The sequence below is a fragment of the Belonocnema kinseyi genome, chromosome 7 (genome assembly GCF_010883055.1).
Source record: "Belonocnema kinseyi isolate 2016_QV_RU_SX_M_011 chromosome 7, B_treatae_v1, whole genome shotgun sequence".
NCBI lineage: Eukaryota > Metazoa > Arthropoda > Insecta > Hymenoptera > Cynipidae > Belonocnema > Belonocnema kinseyi.
The window spans coordinates 31237308-31258676 of NC_046663.1; the positions used below are offsets into that span (position 1 = coordinate 31237308).

General features: G+C 21.8%; 1 protein-coding gene across 1 annotated transcript in view; it reads right to left on the reverse strand.

Moving 5' to 3' along the window:
* Positions 1 to 21369, reverse strand: part of LOC117175787 (nuclear pore complex protein Nup160 homolog) — a 57704-nt gene that overhangs the window by 7423 nt on the left and 28912 nt on the right. Inside the window, exons 7-10 of the mRNA XM_033365525.1 lie at positions 20259 to 20941; positions 12952 to 13296; positions 4886 to 5068; positions 4631 to 4797 (exon numbers count right to left, since the gene is read on the reverse strand). Of these exons, the coding sequence (XP_033221416.1) occupies positions 4631 to 4797; positions 4886 to 5068; positions 12952 to 13296; positions 20259 to 20941 (1378 nt within the window). The remainder of the gene's footprint in view (positions 1 to 4630; positions 4798 to 4885; positions 5069 to 12951; positions 13297 to 20258; positions 20942 to 21369) is intronic.

A 21369-nucleotide genomic window follows, 5' to 3' on the forward strand; every position in this document is an offset into this window, starting at 1 on the left:
ATAATATTATTAAACTTAATTATTTCAGAATGTATCTATTAATTGAATAATCCTGTACATTATTTAACAAAATTAGATTTCAAGAAATTATTACTGTAACATTGAATAAACCAATTTAAAGTTTATTGAAATTATATCTGAATTTAAATTTGTTGATAATTTTAAAATATGAAATATGAATATAATATTATTGAAAAAATTATAGGCATGTATGAAATAATATTATTATTATAATTATAACTTGCAAACAAATTTTTTGTTAATAACTCAATTATGTAAAATTTAGAATTAATATAGCTCCAATATTAAATAGTCAATAAATTTTGATTAAATAACGTTAAAATAAAAATACGGTATTATTTAATTTTAATCTATAAATGAAAAGTTTTTTAACATTAAATCATTAACATAATTAAAACATGAATATATGTTTCAATCAAAATTTTAATTATAATTTATATAATAGTATTATTAAACTTAATGATTTCACAATATATCTATTAATTTAATAATCGTTTATATTATTTCAAACAATTAAATTTTAAGATAAACTTTAAATAATTATTCCTATAACATTGAATAAACCAATTAACAATGTATTAAAATTATATTTAATTTATATTTTGTACATAATTTTAAAGTATAAAATATAAATATAATATTATTATAAAAAATTAACCGGATGTATAACTTGATATTATTAAGTTTTATAATTTGCAAATATAAAACTAAATATTTTATTATTATGACTAAAACATTCAAAAAAAATTTTGTAATGACTCGCTCATGTAAAATTTAAAATTAATATAGTTATTTTTACCATTAAATCATTAAGATAATTAGAACATGAAAATAATAAATTTATTTAATTCTAATTTAGTTTATGATAACTTTATATTCAAATAACATTTTTCATCATAATTTATAACATAATATTAATAACCTTAATTACTTCACAATATATCTATTAATTTAATATTATTTTATATTATTAAAAAATAATTAGATTTTAACATAAACTTTCAATTTTCACTCCTGTAACGTTGAATAAACCACATTCTGGTAAAAAGTATGTTCAGTAATTTAATGTAATTATTGAAGAATTATGAGAAACAAATTTAAATATTGTGCATGATAATAAAAAAAATAATTAATAATAATTAATTAATACTTGATAATAATTAACAATAACAGCTGTTATTGAAAATGAAAATAAAAAGACACAAAATGGAAATAATTATCAGCGATCGACAAAAGAAGAAATCTAGTTTTTTATTTCGATTAATTTTATACGTTGAAGAAAGGTGTCGCCAGTCGCCATAAAATACGTGATTAACTTGACCATTGTAAGATTCAGCGCCCATCCGCTACTAATGGAGGTTACGAGTTTTTATATATAGGATTTTTGTCCACACGAGCATAAGAATATGTTCGACTTTTATAGAATTTTATAATGCCACGGCATTTTTAATTTATTTCAATAATTTCGAAATATTTAAGAGAATTTGAAATATTTTAGGGTATTTAAAAACATCCCAAACCATTTTCAAGATATTTAAAACACTTCAAATTATTTTCAATAATTTTAACGAGTTTGAGGAATTTGAAAATTTTGTCACGTGGTTGTAAACAATTTTCCATAATTTAAGAAGATAAGGGATGGATTTTATCAGATTTTCAATGATTTAATTATTTTAAAGGAATTTTAAAACCTTGCAAGTTATTTGAATGCATTTTTCAGTATTTTATATATTACATTATATTAAAAAAATTAATTTTGAACTAAAGAGAAACAATTTTTCTGCTAAATAAATTAATCTTTAATAATATTGATGAATTTTCAATCCAATAAATGAATTTTCTATTTAAAAAAAATACGAATTTTTTAAACCGAAGAAACGAATTCATAAAAAAAAAAAAATTTTAATTTCTTCAGCAAACAGAACATTCTTTATCGAAAAACATTACATTTCTTTCAAAATAGGTAAATTTTCTACAAAAACTGGAATAGTTCAAATGAATTTTTAAATAAAGTGATAAATCTTCAACTACAAAAATTTCATTTTTAACCAAATACATTAATTTTCAACGAAAAAGATAAATTGTATACCAAAAATTAAAATGTTCATTTAGTAAAATAAATTTTAAATAAAGCGAATTTTCAACAAAATATATAAATTTTCAACTAAGATACATTTATAAACCAAAACTAGAATAGTTAAGTTTGGAGTTAGAAAAGTATATTTTCAACAAAAATATGAATTTTTAATTAAATACTGGAATTTTCAACCAAATATTCGAAATTGTAAAACAAATTTCAACAAAAAAGTGGAATAAGTCAACAAGAAGCTTAAATATTCTCCCACAGATTCGAATTTTCAACAAAATTATTAAATTTTGAATAAAAAAAAAGGTTTCTTAACTAAAATTATGAATCATCAACGAAATAAATCATTTTTTAACAAAGTAGTTCCACTTCCAACTAAGTAGTTGAATTTTCAATAAAAAATATGAATTTTTTACCAAATAGTGGAATTTTCAACCCAAAACATGAATTTTCTATAATAAATTAATTTTTAACTAAATATTTCTATTTCAAAAAAAAAGAAGAAATGAATTCTTAACGAAAGTGATGAATTTCAGACTAAAATATTAATCTTCAACTGAAATAGTTGGATTTTAAACCAAAAAAAAATAATTTTCTACCAATAGGGTTAATTTCTATCAAAAAAGAAAATTTTGTAACAAAATAGATGAATTTTCAACTACAACTACAAAAGATAAATTGTTACATTTTAAGTTTAAAGAAAATTTATAACAAAAAAAACAAAAGGGTTAACTTCTTTAAAAAATGCAAATTTTCAAAAAAATAGATGAATTTCAAATTAAAAAATATAAATTGTTAACCGAAAATTAAATAATACATAAATTTTCAGTTGACAGTTCAGACAAAGAGATGATTTTAAAAATAAAATCATGAAATATTCAATTGGAATACTTTCATTTTTAGTTTGAAAAAAAATAGATTAAAAAAAAACTAGTTTGAAAAATAGTTTCATTTTTAAACAAAGTGATAAATTTTTAACTAAAAAGATGAATCTTCACCTGAAATAGTTAAATTTTAAATAAAAAAGATGTATTTTCAACTAAATGATGAATCTTTTACTGCAATAATTCAATTTTAAACCACAAGACAAGTTTTCTGCGAAATAGTCGAATTTTGAACTAAAAAGAAAAATTTTAAACTAAAAAAATTAATTTTATACCAAAGAGATGTATTTTCAACTAAACTTATGGAATATTTAATTAGAATAGTATATAGTTAGATTTTCAGTTTTAAAAAAAATTGTTTAAAAATACTTTTCGAAAAATTAGTTACATTTTCCAACAAAGTGATGAAGTTTTAAATAAAATTATGAATATTCAACTGTAATAATTGAATCTTAAACCAAAAAAGAAATTTCCAACCCAGAAGAATAATATACATCAAAAAGACGAATTTTTCAACAAAAAATTAAATAGTTAAATTTTTAGTCAATAAAATTAATGCTTAATCAGAGTTTGAGTGCGAGAGGGAAATTAATTTTTTTAAATGTTCGACAAAATAGTTAAAAGTTTCAATTGGAAAAATTAAATTATTCACACAAAAAAATAATTTTCAGCCAAAGAAAAAATGAATTGTCAACAATATAGGTCATTTTTCACTCAAAGAGACAAAATTTTAATTTAAAATTGTGAATCTTTAACAACAAAAATTAATTTTCAAACCAAGAGTTAAACTTTCAAACAAATAATTTCATTACAAAGAAATAAATTTGCAAAAAAAATTTAGTAGTTGATTGGAACTTGTTTGTTCCAAATTCATATTTCCTGGTTAAAAATTCAACTATTTTGTAAAACAATCGTCGATTTGACTTGAAAATTCAACAATTTTAGAGAAAAATAAAAGATCTAGTTGAAAATTTTACTGTTTTGAAAAAAATACGTCTGTTTGGCTTGACAATTCAACAATTTCGTTAAAAAAATGTTCCCTCTAGGCTGAGAATTCTTTCTTGGTTGAAGATTCATCGCTTTGGTTCAAAATTGAACCATTTTGTTAAAAATTCATCTTTTTTCTTGTTAAAAATTAACTTTCTTGTTGAAAAATGTACATTTTCGGGTTCAAAATTAAACTGTTTTGAAGAAATTTTTTTTCTTGATAACTTAACAATTTTAGAACAATTTCAAATATTTTCGAAAAAAATTCAAATATTTGATTAAAAAATCTTCTTTAGTTGAAGATTCACAATTTTTGTTCAAAATCGATTTCTTTGCTTCATATAAATGTGACTATTTTCTTAAAAATTTGTCTTTCTGGGTTGAACTAAATTGTTTTCGATTAAAAATAATTCTCTTTTTTTTCTATAAAATAACAGATTTTACATTTTTTCTGAACATTCATATTTTTATGGTTAAAAATTCAACTATTAGGTTCCAAATGAGTCTATTTTTACTCGAAATATTAAGAAATTAAAGCACTTAGATTTGCAAATTGGATTAAAAATCTCGGATTTAAAAGTTCTAAAACATTTTTTTAAAATCAATTTAAGGGAGATAAAGGGAAAAAGAATTAATTTAAATTTGAAGCTACCTTATAAGATGACAATAGCCAGGCTGGCAGGAATGCTCCATGGTGAAGAAGTTTTCTAGCAACACCTTTGTGCAATTCACTCTGATTTTCTTTCTCGTGTTTCAGCGTCAAATGCTCGAGTAATTTCCAAGAAATATTCGCCACGTTCGTAGCCGATAAACTTATATCTGAAAAGAAAAAGTGTTACTAATAAATATTGAAGAAATAATAAAATTTAAACAGGAGCGTTTGGTTTAGCAGGGAAAAAAAACGAACCAAAAACATCGTTTAGAATGAGCCAATCCCAGGCTTTAGGATCATCTTGCTGACTTAGCCTCACACATTGCGAAGCTAAACTTTCTAATACGCAGCTTTTGCACATGTTGAATTGCTCACACAAATGTAAAGCTGTTATGTATAATCCAACGCTGGATAAAATGGCAATCAATTCTTCAGGACCTGTTTTTAAACAAGCATAATTATTTTATTAAATCCTCATCAAAGTTTTCAGGCTTCGGTCTCATTTGAAAAATTCAAAATAGTGAAGATTGTATCAAAATTTTGAAAAATAGTAGACAAATTTATCCAATTTTAAAAATATTAAATCATTTGGGTGGACGATTTCAAATGCCCGGTTTTCCGGTCAAGTTTTTCAATTTTCCCGGTCAGCTAAAAGTAACATATTAATTTATGATGTTCATTTTGAACATTCATTCGATCTAGCTGATATTTTTCAACTAAAATGATGAATTTTTACCTGGAATACTTTAATTTTTAACGAAATAGTTGATTTTCGATCTACCTGATGAATTTTCCACTAAAATTATGAGCAATCAACGGGAATAGTGTAATTTTAAACCAAAAATATTAATTTTTTACTGAAAAATAAAAATTTTCAACAAAATATACGAATTTTTAACGAAACAGTTAAATTTTCAATCAAAGAAGACAAATTTTCAACTAAATAGTTGAAATTTTGAACGAAAAAAAATTCAACAAAAAATGGAACAGTTATATCTTTTAGATAAAACATTAATTATCGATCTAACTGATGAATTTTTCAATAAAATTATGAACAATCAACGGGAATAGTTGAATTTTAAACCAAAAATATAAATTTTCAACTAAAATGATGGATTTGTAATTGGAATACATTAATTTTTAACGAAAAAGATTAATTTTCAAACTAAAATATTAATTTTATACTAAAAAATACTAATTTTCAACAAAATACATAAATTTTTAACGAAATGGTTAAATTTTTTATCTAAGAAGATATATTGTCAACTAAATAGTTGAATTTTCAACTAAAAAACATTTTTAAAAAAATGGAACAGTTCGAATTTCTAGATAAAAAAATTAATTTTCCTCCAACTGATGAATTTTCCAATAAAATTATGAACAATCAACGGGAATAGTTAAATTCTAAACCAAAAATATCAATCTTCAACTAAAACGATGGATTTGTAACTGGAATACATTAATTTTTAACGAAAAATATTAATTTTCAAATTAAAATAATAATTTTCAAACTAAAATATTAATTTTCTACTAAAGAATACTAATTTTCAACAAAATACATGAATTTTTAACAAAATGATTAAATTTTTAATCTAAGAAGAAAAAATTTCAACTAAAAAACATTTAACAGAAATTGGAACAGTTCGATTTTCTAGATAAAAAAATTAATTTTCGATCTACCTGAAGAATTTTCCAATAAAATTATGAACAATCAACGGGAATAGTTGAACTTTAAACCAAAAATATCATTTTTCAACTAACATGATGAATTTGTAACTGGAATACTTTAATTTTCAACCTAAAAGCTTAATGTTCTACTAAAAAATAAGAATTTTTAACGGAATGGTTAAATTTTAAAAAAAAGACAAATTTTCAACTAAATAGTTTAAATTTTGAACTAAAAACATTTTAAAAAATGGAATTTATATTTTTAGTTCAAATAATTAATTTTTGACCCACCTGATGAATTTTTTACTGAAATTATGAACAATCGACGGGAATAGTTTAATTTGAAACCAAAAATATCAATTTTCAGCTGAAATGATAAATTTGTAACTAGAATAGTTTAATTTTCAACCTAAAAGCTTAATTTTCTACTGAAAAATAAAAATTTTCAACAAAATATACGAATTTTTAACGAAACAATTAAATTTTCAATCAAGGAAGACAAATTTTCAACTAAATAGTTGAAATTTTGAACGAAAAAAAATTCAACACAAAATGGAACAGTTATACCTTTTAGATAAAATAATTAATTTTTGATCCAACTGATGAATTTTCTACTAAAATTATGAACAATCAACGGAAATAGTTTAATTTGAAACCAAAAATATAAATTTTCAGCTGAAATGATGAATTTGTAACTGGAATAGTTTAATTTTCAACCAAAAAGATTAATTTTTATATAAAAATATTAATTTTCAAACAAAAAGATTTATTTTCTATACCAAAAGATTAATTTTCTACCAAAAAATTGTCAACAAAATAGTTCAATTTTCAATTAAAGAAGACAAATTTTCAAATAAATAGTTGAAATTTTGAACTAAAAGAAATTCAACAAAAAATTTAATTTATATTTTTTAGATAAAAAAAATTAGTTTTCGATCTAACTGATAATTTTCTACTAAAATTATGAAGATTAAACAGGAATATTTGAACTTTGAACCAAAAAATATCAATTTTCAACTAAAATGATGAATTTGTAACTAGAATACTTTAATTTTCAATCAAAAAGATTATTGTTTAACCAATAGGATTAATTTGCAAACAAAAAGATTAATTTTCTACTAAAAAATCAAATTTTTTAACAAAATACAAGAATTTTTAACGAAATGGTTACATTTTCAATTAAAGAGGACAAATTTTCAACTAAATAGTTAAAATTTTGAACTAAAAACATTCAACAAAAAATAAAAGTTATATTTTTAGTTAAAATAATTATTTTTTGATCCAACTGATGAATTTTCCACTAAAATTATGAACAATTAACGTGAATATTTGAATTTTAAACCAAAAAGAGGAGTTTTTAACTAAAATAATGAATATTCAACTGAAATAGTTTTAAAAAATCGTTTCAAAAAGGTCAACAAAGTTGCTAAATTTTAAAGAGAGAAAAAAATTTTCTAACTAAGCGAAAATCTTGAAAATTTAATCAAATAGTTATATTAGAAGAAAAATCCAGTAACAAAACCCGAGCTGAAAATATTTTAAAATCAAATTTAATCCCAAAAATATTAAAAATATAACGATTACATTTTTGTTATAAACTGAACACTTCTTAAATTAAGTTAAATTATTTTTAATATTTTAAAAATCCTTAATAAAGCTTCAAAACTTTATTTAAAAATCTTGAAACATCTACGTGTTGTTTAACATTTTTTTAAATTTTTAATTATTTTTGAAATTTGTTGCAAATTTCTAATCATCTTTTAAAATGATTTGAATTCTTCCTAATTTTTTTTAATCCTGCTAAATGTAAATATTTCCTTGAAATCTTACAGCTTCATTTTTGATAATTTTTGTAATGTTTTTAAACCTTTTTGAATATTCAATTAAAATTGATTTTTCAAAATAAAAAGTCATTCTTAATTTTCCTAGGAATTTTCAGAAAATGTTTTTTATTCTTTTTAAGACATTCCCAATTTTTTAAAAAGCTTACAAATTTTTTGTCATAATTCGACAATTTTACTTGTAAATTAAATTTCTTTAAATAGAACAATTAAAATTGTAACGTTGAAAGTTTAGCTTTTTATTTAGTTCCGACTATTTGATTTATAATTACTCATTTTAAACAAACAATAAAATATTTTTAAACATAAACAAATTGTTCTTTTTCTGAATTCTTCTGAAATCTTTTTGCCAAAAAAGACAAATCTCTACCAAAATGTATGAATTTTCAACCAGGAAAGATGAGTTTTCTAATAAAAAAAAAAAAACATTTTCAATGAAAATTATAAATCTTTACCTCAAAGACTGAAATTTTAAGCAAATAGTTTAATTTCTAACCATAAAGATAAATTCCCAACCAAGGAAATAATTTTTCTACCTAAAATACGAATTTTCAACAAAATAAATAAATTTTCAGTCACACACATAAATTTTTTACGAAAATGATTAATCTTTCACCGAAAAAATTAACTTTCAACCAAAATATTGAATTTCTAAATTAAATTTTGCATTTATAACCAAAAAAGATGAATTTTCAGCCAAGAAAATTAATTTCCTACCAAAAAAGACGAATTTTCAACTAAATAGATGCATTTTCAAAAAGGAACATTAATTTTCTACAAAAAAATTAACTTAAACCAAAAACCGAATAGACTAAAACGATTAATTTTCTACCAAAAAAAAGACGAATTTTCGAACAAAAATATTGAGTTTTAACCATAAACATTCATTTTGTACAAAATACATGAAGTTTCAACAAAATAGTTGAATTTTCAAAATATAAAATTTAAATTAAACTTTAAATAGTTAAACATTCAATTCAAAAAATGTTTTCAAACAAACAAGACGAATTTTCAACAAAATAAATCAATTTTCAAGCAAAGGACTACATTTTTAATAAAAATGATGAATTTTTCACACTATAAAATTAATTTTTAACTACAAAACTTAATCTTTTACCAAAAAAATTAACCTTGGAAAACAGAAATTAATTTTTAACCAAATAATTGAAGTTTCAACTATAAAGGATGACTTTTCAACCAAATGTCGAATATTTAAATTTACATTGAAAAAAAATTTGCAATAAAAAAAAAGTATGAATTTTCAATAAAATATTGTAACCAAGAATATTAATTTTCTATCCAAAAATACTAATTTTAACCAAATACAAGAATGATAAAAAAGATTTGAATTTTGAAATCAAAATAAAAATTCGACAAAAAATGGAAGTCGTATTTTTAGTAAAAAAATTAATTTTCGACCTAACTGATGAATTTTAAACAAAAATGATTAATCTTCAACAAAATAGTTGAATTTTGAACTAAAAAAGATCAATTGTGAATCAAAAATGGAAATTCTGTTTTCAGTTAAAAAAATTAACTTTCCACAGAAAAATAAATAAATTGCAACCAAAGATATTGTACTAAAAATCTTGAATTTCCAACAAATTTAACCGAATAGGTAAATTTTGAACTAAAAAAGATTAATTTTCAGCCAAATTGATGATTTTACAACTAAAATGAAGAATATTATATTGGAATAGTTGAATTATAAACCAAAGAGATCAACTTTCAACTAAAATGATAATGTAACTCTTTAACGAAAGAGTTTAACTTTCAAACAAGTAATTATATATAACATTTTATTAAATTTCATATAAAGAGTGGAATGTTCAACTAAAATTATGAATCTTCAACTGAAATCGTTGAATTTTTAACTTAAATTATAAATGTTCAACTACAATAGTTGAATTTTCAAACAAAAAGTTTAAATTTCCACTAAGATTATTTTTCCAACAAAAAAGATAAATTTTTTTACAAAATAAAAGAATTCGTAATTAAAAAAGATAAATTGTCAACAACAAAATTGAATACTTACATTTTCAGTTAAAAAAATCTAATTTTAAACCACTGAGATCAATTTTAACTAAGATGATGGAAAAGTCAATAATTGGAATAATTACACTTTCAATTTAAAAAAATTCTCAACCAAAAAAAAAAATAATGTTTAAAAATTAATCTGGAATAGTTTAATTTTCATTTAAAAAAATTAGTTTCCAATCAAACTGATGAATTTTCAACTGGAATAGTTCAATTTTAAACGAAAAATATAAATTTGAACTATATAATGATGAATCTTTACACGGAATACAAGAATTTTCAACCAAAAACATGGATTTTCAACAAGGAAGATTAATTTCTATAAAAAAAAATATGAATTTTTAACACAATACATGAAATTTCAATAAAAATAAATAAATTGTCAATCAAAAATTGACCAGTTAAATTTTCAGTTACAAAAATTAATTTTCAGTCAAAGAGATGCATTTTTGACTGAGATGATACGGACATTCTTTTACTGGAATAGTGGAATTTTAAACAAAAAAGATTAGGTTCTATACAAAAAAAAAACGAATTATTCACTAAAAAACACAATTGTTCAACCAAAATTTAATAGTTAAATTTTCAGTTGAAAAAATTAATGTTCAACCAAAGAGATGCATTTTTAAGTAAAAGAATGGAATATTCAACTACAAGGTCGCATTCAAAGTGGAACTGTTAACTTTTGAACTTTTGTAATTGAAATTTAAAAGTTTTTAATTGACAAATTTTTTTATTAAAATGCTCAATAATTTACGCGTATAAAATTAAAGGTACTAACATTTTTCAATATAAAAAATATAAATCCACGTTAACATTTTCAATGTTCTAAATTAAAAAAACAATCAATGAAATTTAAAACTTTCAAAATTATATAATTTTAAGGAATTTTAAGCTAGAAATATTAAATATTGAAAAATTGAAAAATAGTTAACTGAACACTTCTTATATTGGAATTTGAATTATTTTCTTTTTAAATAGTTTAAATATCCTTGGAAAGCTTCAAAATTTTATTTAAAAATCTTGAGAAATCTAGAAGTTTTTTAAATTTGTTTTAAATTTAAAATTATTTTGGAAATTTTTTTTTAGAACTTCGAAATACTTGTCAAAATTAATTGCATTTTTTCTACAATTTCAGAAAATCCTGTAAATTTTAGAAAATTTTCTTACAATTTGGATGTATAAATAACAATTGAACAAAAAAATTAGATTCTTTTCAAGAATTTTTAAAGGCTTAAAAATAATAAAAACATGTTCTTAAGATTCATAGGAGAATTAAAAATAATTTTTCATTTTGAAAAATTATTTTAAGAGAATATTTAAAAAGTTTTTCAAAGATTTAAACAAAAATTTTCAAAAAAGATTCTATCAGATTTTAAGAAAACTTTCTAAAATTTGCATTCTAATTTTTAATCTTTTTAAAACTCCTAAATATCTCTTAAAATTACTCAAATTTTTTCTACAAATGTTCTTTTATAAATTATACATCAAAATTAAAAAATTTTCACTCAGAAATGAAAGCATTTCTCAAATACAACAATTAAAATTGTAACGTTCAAAGTTTAAAGGCTATTCGAAATTTTAACGATTCCAGGCTTTCTATTTTAAACAATTCAGTTAAAGATTCTTTACTTTTAAATATTTGGTTTCAATTTACTTGTCTTAAATAAAAATTCAAGTATTGCTAAATATTCAATAATTAATCTCTTTTTTTTAAAGAAATTTTAAATTAAACGGGTTAAAAATTGAATTTTTTTCGACTGAAACAATATTTTAAATTTAAAAAAAAATCTTGAAGCAAGAATTTCAAAAATTTTTTAATTAAAAATGTAAGCTTAAAAATAAAAATTTTAAATGGAAAATTTTTAAAGTAAAAAAAATTTTGAATTACGCATTGTAAGCTAAATAATAGCATAATTGAAAAACATAACAATTCAATTAATTATTTAAAAACTGTTGAAATCGAACGTGGACAGATTTTTCTTTTATAATTTTCTAAAATTCCCGGTCAAACCAAAAAATTCACTGTCATTTTCCGGGGTTTCCCGGTCTCAAAAAATTCCCGGTTTAAATAAAAATTAATTTTAAAAAATTCAAGAAAATAGTTCAAGTTTAAACTAAAACAGCTCAATTTTCAGCCAAAGAAAAAACTAATTTTCAAAAAAAAGCTTGTTTTTAAACCAAAAAAGATTAACTCGGAACGAATAATGTAATATTTGACAATTCAACCAATAAAGATTTTATTTTTGATCAAAAACAGTTAAATTCAATAACAACAAAAAACGTCATTTCAACATTAGTTGAATTTTCAACTAGAAAAGTTTTTTAATTAAAGAAAAAGAATAATTTGCAAAAAAACTGATGATTTTTCCACAAAGTTTTTCAACCAGATACTTGAATTTTCAGCTGAAAAAGATCAATTTTCAACCAATAATTGTTAAAAAATTGTATATTGCGATTGAAAGAAAAAAAACATTAAGCAAGCTCTCGAAAAAATTCCATTGCTTAAAAAAAATCCCTGGCATTTCCAGGCATTGCCGCTAATTTTAAATTTACTGGAATTGTCTGGAAACTTCTGTAAATTATATGCAACGTTCTACATAAATTTATAAGATTTTCGGTAAAATCCATAAGAAAATGTTGGAAAATAAACCGAGCTTTTTTCTAAAAAAAAAAAGGGTAATTAGTTGCATCTTGAAAAAAAGGATCAACAGTGGCGTAAGTCCGAGGCCTGAGATTTGCATTTATTAATTATTAAAATAAAAATCATCTTACCAACTTGCGCAACAACAAGCAATTCGTTATTAAGTTTCGACAATTTCAGTCTCGCCTCCACAATGTAATATTCCTTCCGAATATCCTTTAATTCCAAAACTTCTACCTGTCTCCTCATTTTATAATGCAAAACTTCTTTGCCGTCTATGCTTCTCTTCTTTTTCGGATTTTTCTCATCGACGAATGTCTGATCGACAACTGGCCTCACGATCCACCTGTATTTATCGTTCACCAGACTCAAACAATTAATACAAGCCAGGAGACATTGTGCTTGTTTGGAAATTATAGGCGCAGAATGAGATTCTTGACTCAAACGCATTGCTTGTTCATACATCACGGATGCGGCTGAAAAAGTTATTTACAATTAGAAATTGATTACACTTTATATTACTTCAAAAGGTAACAAATACATAAATAAATTCATAAGATTTCAGAAAAAATTTAAGTTACATTCAAAAGAATTCAAATTAATTGGAAACAATGTTAAACAATCAAACAAAAATGCATTGACTTCCGTAAAACTGGAATATGAGTTTACAGGAATTTCAGATCAAAGAGAAGAATTCAATGAAATTCCTAAAAATTCAAGGCGAATTAGAAAAAAATCAAATGAATTGACAACAATTTATAAAAACTTGATTGAATCCAGTAACTTTGAAGAAAATGTTTTTTATTTTCTACCAAAGAAATAAATTTTCAACAATAAAATGTAATCATTAAATTTTCAGTCAAAAAATTAAAATTTCAACAAAATAGTTTAACTTTTGAAGATTGAAATAAATGTTCAATTAAAATGATGAATCTTTACCAACAAAATCAATTTTTAACTGAATAGTTGAATTTTCAAACAAGAACATTAATTTTATACCAGAAAAGTAAAATTTTCAACCCGAAAAGAGCAATTTCTAACCAAAAATGAAATAGTCGTTTACAGATCAAAAATTTTCAACAAAAAAATAACTATTTTTCAACAAAATAAATGAACTTTTAATCAAATAATTGAATTTTCAACTAAAGAAGATAAATTTTTAACCAAAAATGGAACACTTAAATTTTCAGTTTAAAAAATTAGTTTTCAACCAAAAAATAAATTTCTAAATTAAACTAAACCATTTAATTTTCAGCAAAATAGTTGAATCATCGCAAGTAAAACGAATAATTTTCAAGCAGACACTTACATTCTTAACCAAAAACATTACGTTTTAACTATAAAATATGAATTTTTTAACCGAAAAGACGAATTTCCAACAATAAATTTCATCAAAAATGTTGAATTTTCAGTTAATAAAATAAATATAAAAAAACGAATTTTCAAGAAAATATCTCAATTTAAACTGTTAAATTATCAACAAAGTAATTACATTTTCAACCAAATTACACAATTTTCGACTTAAAAAGGCAAATCTTCAACTAGAAAATATAGATTGTCAAATAAAAATTGAATAATTAAATTTTCAGTAAAAAATTAATTTTTAAACAAAGAAAATAATTTTGTACAAGAAAAGACAAATTTAAAAAAAAATACCTAAATTTTCAACTAAAATTATGAATCTATAACTGGAAGAATTGAATTTCAAAACAAAAAGATGAATATTCACCCAAGAAAATAAACTTCTACAAAAATATACGAATTTTTCATTTAAGAACATAATTTTTTATCTAAAAATGAAAATGTCAAAAAATTATATGTTTTTAAATGGAAAATTCGTAATTTTTTGTAGAAATTTTCGACTATGACAATAATTTGTTACAAGAAAAGACCAATTTTAAAAAAGCCTAAATTTTCAACTAAAATTATGAATCTATAACTGGAAGAATGAAATTTCAAAACAAAAAGGTGAATATTCAACAAAGAAAATAAATTTCTACAAAAATATACGAATTTTCCAGTTAAAAATATATAATTTTTTAACATTTTAAATTTTAGATAAAAGAAATTTTCAAAAAAATATCTACATTTTTAAACAAAATGATGGTTTTTTCAATAAAATGATGAATTGTTAATCAGAATAATTTAATTTTCAACCAAGAGGATTAATTTCTATCAAAGGACGAATTTTCAACTAAAAAAAGGTAAATTGTCAAAAAAAAATTTAATAATTAAATTTTCAATTAAAAAAATGCAATTTAAACTAAAAAAGACAAAATTTCAACAAAATAGTTGAATTTTGAACTGAAGACATCAATTTTTCAGTAAATAAAAATTATGTTAACCAAAGAGGTGAATTTTGAGCTAAAATGATGGAATATTCAATGATAACAGTTACATTTTCCGTTAAGAAATAATAATAAAAAAAAAACCAATTTAAAAAAAAATAATTGAATTTTCAACTAAAAATGAATTATTAACAAAAAAGTTGGATTTTTAGCTGAAAAGGCAAATTTTTAACAAAATATAGATAAGTTTTCAACTAAAAATATAAATTTTATGCCAAAAATTAAATAGTTAAGTTTTCAATAACAAAACTATTTTTTAACCTAAGAAATGGATTTACAACTTCGAAGATTAATTTCTACAAGAAAAGACAAATTTAAAAAAAACTGAATTTTCAACTAAAATGATAAATCTTCAAATAGAAGAATTAAATTTCAAAACAAAAAGGTGAATTTTTAACCAAGAAAATTAATTTCTATCAAAAAGACGAATTTCTAAATTAAAAAAAAAAAAAACAGATAATTTTTCAACACTTTCATTTTTAGGTAAAACTAATTTTTTTTAAATCCTTCCATTTTTAAACAAAGTGACAGATTTTCAACTAAAAAATATGAATTGTCAAATAAAAATTGAATAATTAAATTTTCAGTTTAAAAAAATTTAATTTTCAAGTAAAAAAAAGCTCTCTAAAAAAATAATCACTGTTTCAAACAAACTGATGGTATTCAACTAAAAGAGACAAAATTTCAATTAAATAGTTGAATTTTAAACTAAAAAAATCAATTTTTCAGTAGACAAAAAATTTCAACAAAGAATATTAATTTCCACAAAAAAAAAGATAAATTTTGAACCAAGAAAATGAATTTCTAACACAAAAAAAGAATAAAAAAAATTATACACTTAAAAAAAATTGCCAAACAAAAAATAAACAGTTACATAAACAGTTTAAAAATTAATGTTCAACCAAAGAGGTGAATTTTGAACTAAGATGATGAAATATTCAATTGCAAAAAAATAGTTACATTTTTAAACAAAGTAATGGTTTTAAAAAAATAAAATGATGAATTTTTAATCAGAATAATTCATTTTTCAATCAAGAGGATTCATTTCTACCAAAAGACGAACTTGCAACTAAAAAAGATAAAGCGTAAAACAAAAATTAAATCATTAAATTTTCAGTTTAAAAAAATTTAATTTTCAAGTAAAAAAATAACCTCTCTAAAAAATAGTCACAGTTTCAAAGAAACTGATAGTATTCAACTGAAACAGACAACATTTCAACAAAATAGTGGAACTTTGAACGGGAAACATAAATTTGTCAGCAAAAAAAATTTTAAAAAGAAAATTAATTTCTACAAAAAAAATACATTTTAACAAAAAAAAACTTCAATTTCCAAACAAAAACAAGAATTTTGAACCAAGAAATTTAATTTCTAACAAAAAAGATTTTAAAATATATATATATATAATTTTTAGACAAAGAAATGGATTTTCATCTATAAAAATAATTTTTTACAAGAAAAGACCAATATAAAAAAAAATACCTGAATTTTCAACTAACATTATGAATCTATAACTGGAAGAATTGAATTACAAAACAAAAAGATAAATATTCAACAAAGAAATCTAATTTCCATAAAAAATAACGAATTTTCCATTTAAAAACATATTTTTTGAACATTTTCATTTTTCGATCAAAGTAATTTTCAAAATAATAGTTACATTTTCAAACAAAGTGATGGTTTTTTTTAACTAAAATGATGAATTGTTAATCAGAATAATTTAATTTTCAACCACGAGGATTAATTTCTACCAAAAGACGAATTTTCAACTAAAAAAGATAAATTGTCAAACAAAAATTGAATAATTAAATTTTCAGCTTAAGAAATATATAATTTTCAACTAAAAAAATAGCCTTTCTAAAAAAAGAGTCACTGTTTCAAACAAACTGACGCTATTCAACTAAAAAACACAAAATTTCAACATAATAGTTGAATTTTTAACTGGAAACATCAATTTTTCAGTAAAAAAAAAATTCAACATAGAAGATTAATTTTTACAAAAAAAAAATACATTTCAACAAAAAAAAAACTTCAATTTCCAAACAAAAATATGAATTTTGAAGCAAGAAAATGAATTTCTAACACAAAAAAATTTAAAGAAATGTATAAACTTTCAAATAAAAAATATAAATTGTCAAACAAAAAATGAATAGTTCATAAACAGTTAAAAAATTAATGTTCGACCAAATAGATGAATTTTAAACTAAAATGATGAATATTTAACCGGAATGGTTGAATTTCAAAACAATATTATTTTTCACCAAAAAATACGAATATCACAAAAAAAATACATACATTTTTAACTAAAAAAGATCCAAAGACATGTATTTTAAAAAAAAAATAATAATATGCAACCAGAAAAAAGAACCAATTTTTTAAAAAGGTGCATTTTTAAACAAAGTGATGAATTTTTAACTGAAATAATATATCTTAAATTAGAATAGTTGAATTTTAAACAGAAAAAACGAATTTTTAACTAAAAAAATTTAGTTGTTAAAAAAAATTGATAGGTAAATTTGCAGTTAAAAAAATTTTTTAACCAAAAAAGATGAATTTTTATCTGAAATAATACAATATTCAATTGTAATAGTAGTTACATTTTCAGTAAAAAAATTATTATTATAATAAAAGAAAGAAAATCGAATATTTAAGTTTTCAATAAAAAAAATTAATTTTCAAACTAGAAAATTAATTTATACGAAAAAAGACGAATTTTCAATTGACAAATAAGATAATTCTTCGACAATTTCATTTTCAGGTCAAACTAATTTTCAAAAAATTTTCCACAAAATGCATGAACTGTCAATTAAAAAAGATAAAGTGTCAAACAAAAATTGGATAATTAAATTTTCAGTTAAAAAAAAATAATTTCCAACAAAAAAAAAGAATCTATTTGAAAAAAATATTTACTGTTTCAAAAACTAGTGGTATTCAACTAAAAGAAGACAAAATTTCAAGAAAATAGTAGAATTTTGAACTAAAAGCAGCAATTTTTAACCAAAAATAGAATAGTAAAATTTTCAGTTAAAAAAGATCTAATTTTCAACCAAAAATTATTTCTAAAATAAAAAAAATAGATTTAAAAAAAACAACTCTAATTGTCAACCAAAAAAATTAATTTTGAACCACGAAAATTAATTTCGAACACAAAAAAAAGAATTTTCAACAAAATGTATATACTTTCATCTAAAAAAAATATAGTTTACATTATCTTTACAGTTATAGTTTACATTTGCAAACAAAAAATAACCAATTTTCAAAAAACAAGTTGCATTTTCAAAACAGGTGGTGAATTTTTTACTCAAATAATGTATCTTCAACTGGAATCAAAGAGATGAATTTTTAACTTAAATAATAGAATATTCAATTGACATAGTAGTTGAATTTTTAGTAAAAAAATTATTATAATAATAAAAGAAAGAAAATTGAATATTTAAGATTTCAATAAAAAAAATTATTTTCAAACTAGAAAATTAATTTCTACCAAAAAAGAGGAATTTTCAAGTAAAATAACGAATCTTTAAACAGAATAATTCAATTTTCAACCAAGAAGATTAATTTCTACCAAAGGACGAATTTTCCACAAAATGCATTAACTTTCAATTAAAAAAGATAAAGTGTCAAACAAAAATTAGATAATTAAATTTTCAGTTAAAACAAAAATAATTTCCAAAAAGAATCTATTTGAAAAAAACAACTGTTTCAAGAAAACTGGTGGTATTCAACTAAAAAAGACAAAATTTCAACAAAATAGTAGAATTTTAAACTAAAAACATCAATTTTTAACCAAAAATAGAATAGTAAAATTTTCAGTTAAAAAAAAGATCTAATTTTCAACCAAAAAGATTAATTTCTATAATAAAAAAAATAGATTTAAAAAAACAACTTGAATTGTCAACCAAAAAGATTAATTTCGAAACAAGGAAATTAATTTCGAACACAAAAAAAGAATTAAAAAAAAAGTTACATTTTCAAAACATGTGGTGAATTTTTTACTCAAATAATGTATCTTCAACTGGAATAGTTGAATCTTAAGTCAAGAAGGTGACTTTTCCACAAGGCTATTAATTTCTAATAAAAAAAAATTCAACTAAAAAGTAGAAATTTTTATCCAAAAACTGAAAAATTAAATTTTTAGTTACAAAAATTAATGTACAATCTAAGAGATGAATTTTTAACTAAAATAATAGAATATTCAATTGACATAGTAGTTCAATTTTCGTTTAAAACATGATTATAATAATAAAAGAAAGAAAATTGAATATTTAAGTTTTCAATAAAAAAATTAATTTTCAAACTAGAAAATTAATTTCTACCAAAAAAGACGAATTTTCAAGTAAAATGATGAATCTTTAATCAAAATAATTCAATTTTCAACTATAAAAAAAAGACAAAATTTCAACAAAATAGTTGAATTATGAACTAAAAACATCAATTTTTAACCAAAAATAGAATAGTAAAATTTTCAGTTAAAAAAAATCTAATTTACAAACAAAAAGATTAATTTTGAACCAAGAAAATTAATTTCGAACACAAAAAAAGAATTAAAAAAAAAGTTGCATTTTCAAAGCAGGCGGTGAATTATTTACTCAAAAAATGTATCTTCAACTGGAATAGTTGAATCTTTAGTCAAGACGGTGACTTTTCTACCAAGGCTATTAATTTCTAATAAAAAAAATTTAACTAAAAAGTAGAAATTTTTATCCAAAAATTGAAAAATTAAATTTTTAGTTACAAAAATTAATGTTCAATCTAAGAGATGAATTTTTAACTAAAATAATAGAATATTCAATTGACATAGTAGTTAAATTTTTATTTAAAAAAATTAATTTCAACCCAAAAAAAAAACGAATTTTCAGCACAATAGTTAAATACACTAATATAAACCTACTTTTCAAATAAAGAATCATAGTTACTCAATTTTAGATTGCAATTTAACAAAATTTAAGCACGCTTTCGAAATAAATTCCTGCAATTTCCACTTTTTTCCAGGTATGTAAAAATTCTCTGACAATTCCAGTTTGTCCAGATAGGATATATTAAATTTCATTAACATTTAAAAGAATTATAAAATAAAAAAAAATAAATACCTTTCCTCAAATTTCCTTTGTTCACATGAAAACTATACAAGAAATTGTAATAATTGTTCTCCATGAGGTCAACACTTCTCGCTCTGCCTTCCACAATCCTCTCCAAATCCTCATACATGTCCACATACGGGAATAAAACAAGATCAATCAACTTCTTCCTCTCAAACAAAGTCACCACAAGTTGCCGCAAACAGTCAACTCGTCTAGCAGAGTCTGGATTCGAATTTAAGCAATGATAAGCCTCCACATGATGTTCCAAATTCAGATGTTGTGCGAAAACTATCGAGTGCAGAGTCGGCAAATTTGGATCATTTTTATCAGCTATCGCAATCGCCGTTTCGGCGAGTTCAATCACACAATCAGCAGCGTTATGCTGCTCAAAGAGTTCGATCACTTTCAGGTAATAATTGATCAAAGCATTGTTCTCGGAGGTTGCACTCGACTCTAGGAAAGTCTCGGCCAGAAAAGAATCGGTCAAGACGCCATTTGAGGCTCGAAGAAATTGATCGCAGGCCTTTTGGGGTTCACCCATTTCCAGGAGCGCCACGGCGAGGATGAATTTTCGCGAGGCGCTGTTCCATTCGCACCAAGTGCTGAGAAGACGAACGTACTCCTGGACGAGAAGAAATTGGCAACTGGATAACAACCATTCCGGGAAGATAAAGTTTCCGGATATTGGCCAGCTACATTCTTTGTTAAGGATTTTATTTGTTTTTTCTTTCCCAAAAATTAAAATATTTCGTTGAAAATTAATTATTTTGTTGAAAATATTAGTATTTTGTTCAAATTCATCTTTTTGGGTCGAAAATTAAACTTTTTGGTGAAAATTCCTACTTCTTTGTTGAAGGTTGAACCATTTAGTTAAACAATTTTTTTTAAACATTATAATTTTAGTTGAAAATTCATCTTTTTGGTTTGAACTTCAATTCAGTTTTTGAAAATTTTTTTTTTTATTGAAAATTCGACTACATATTTGCAAACATGTGATGAATTTTTTACTTAAATAATGTATCTTCGACTGGAATAGTTTAATTTTAAACAGAAAAGATGATTTTTTAACTAAAATGATGAATCTTTAACTAGAATAATTGAATTTTCAACTAAAAATGAA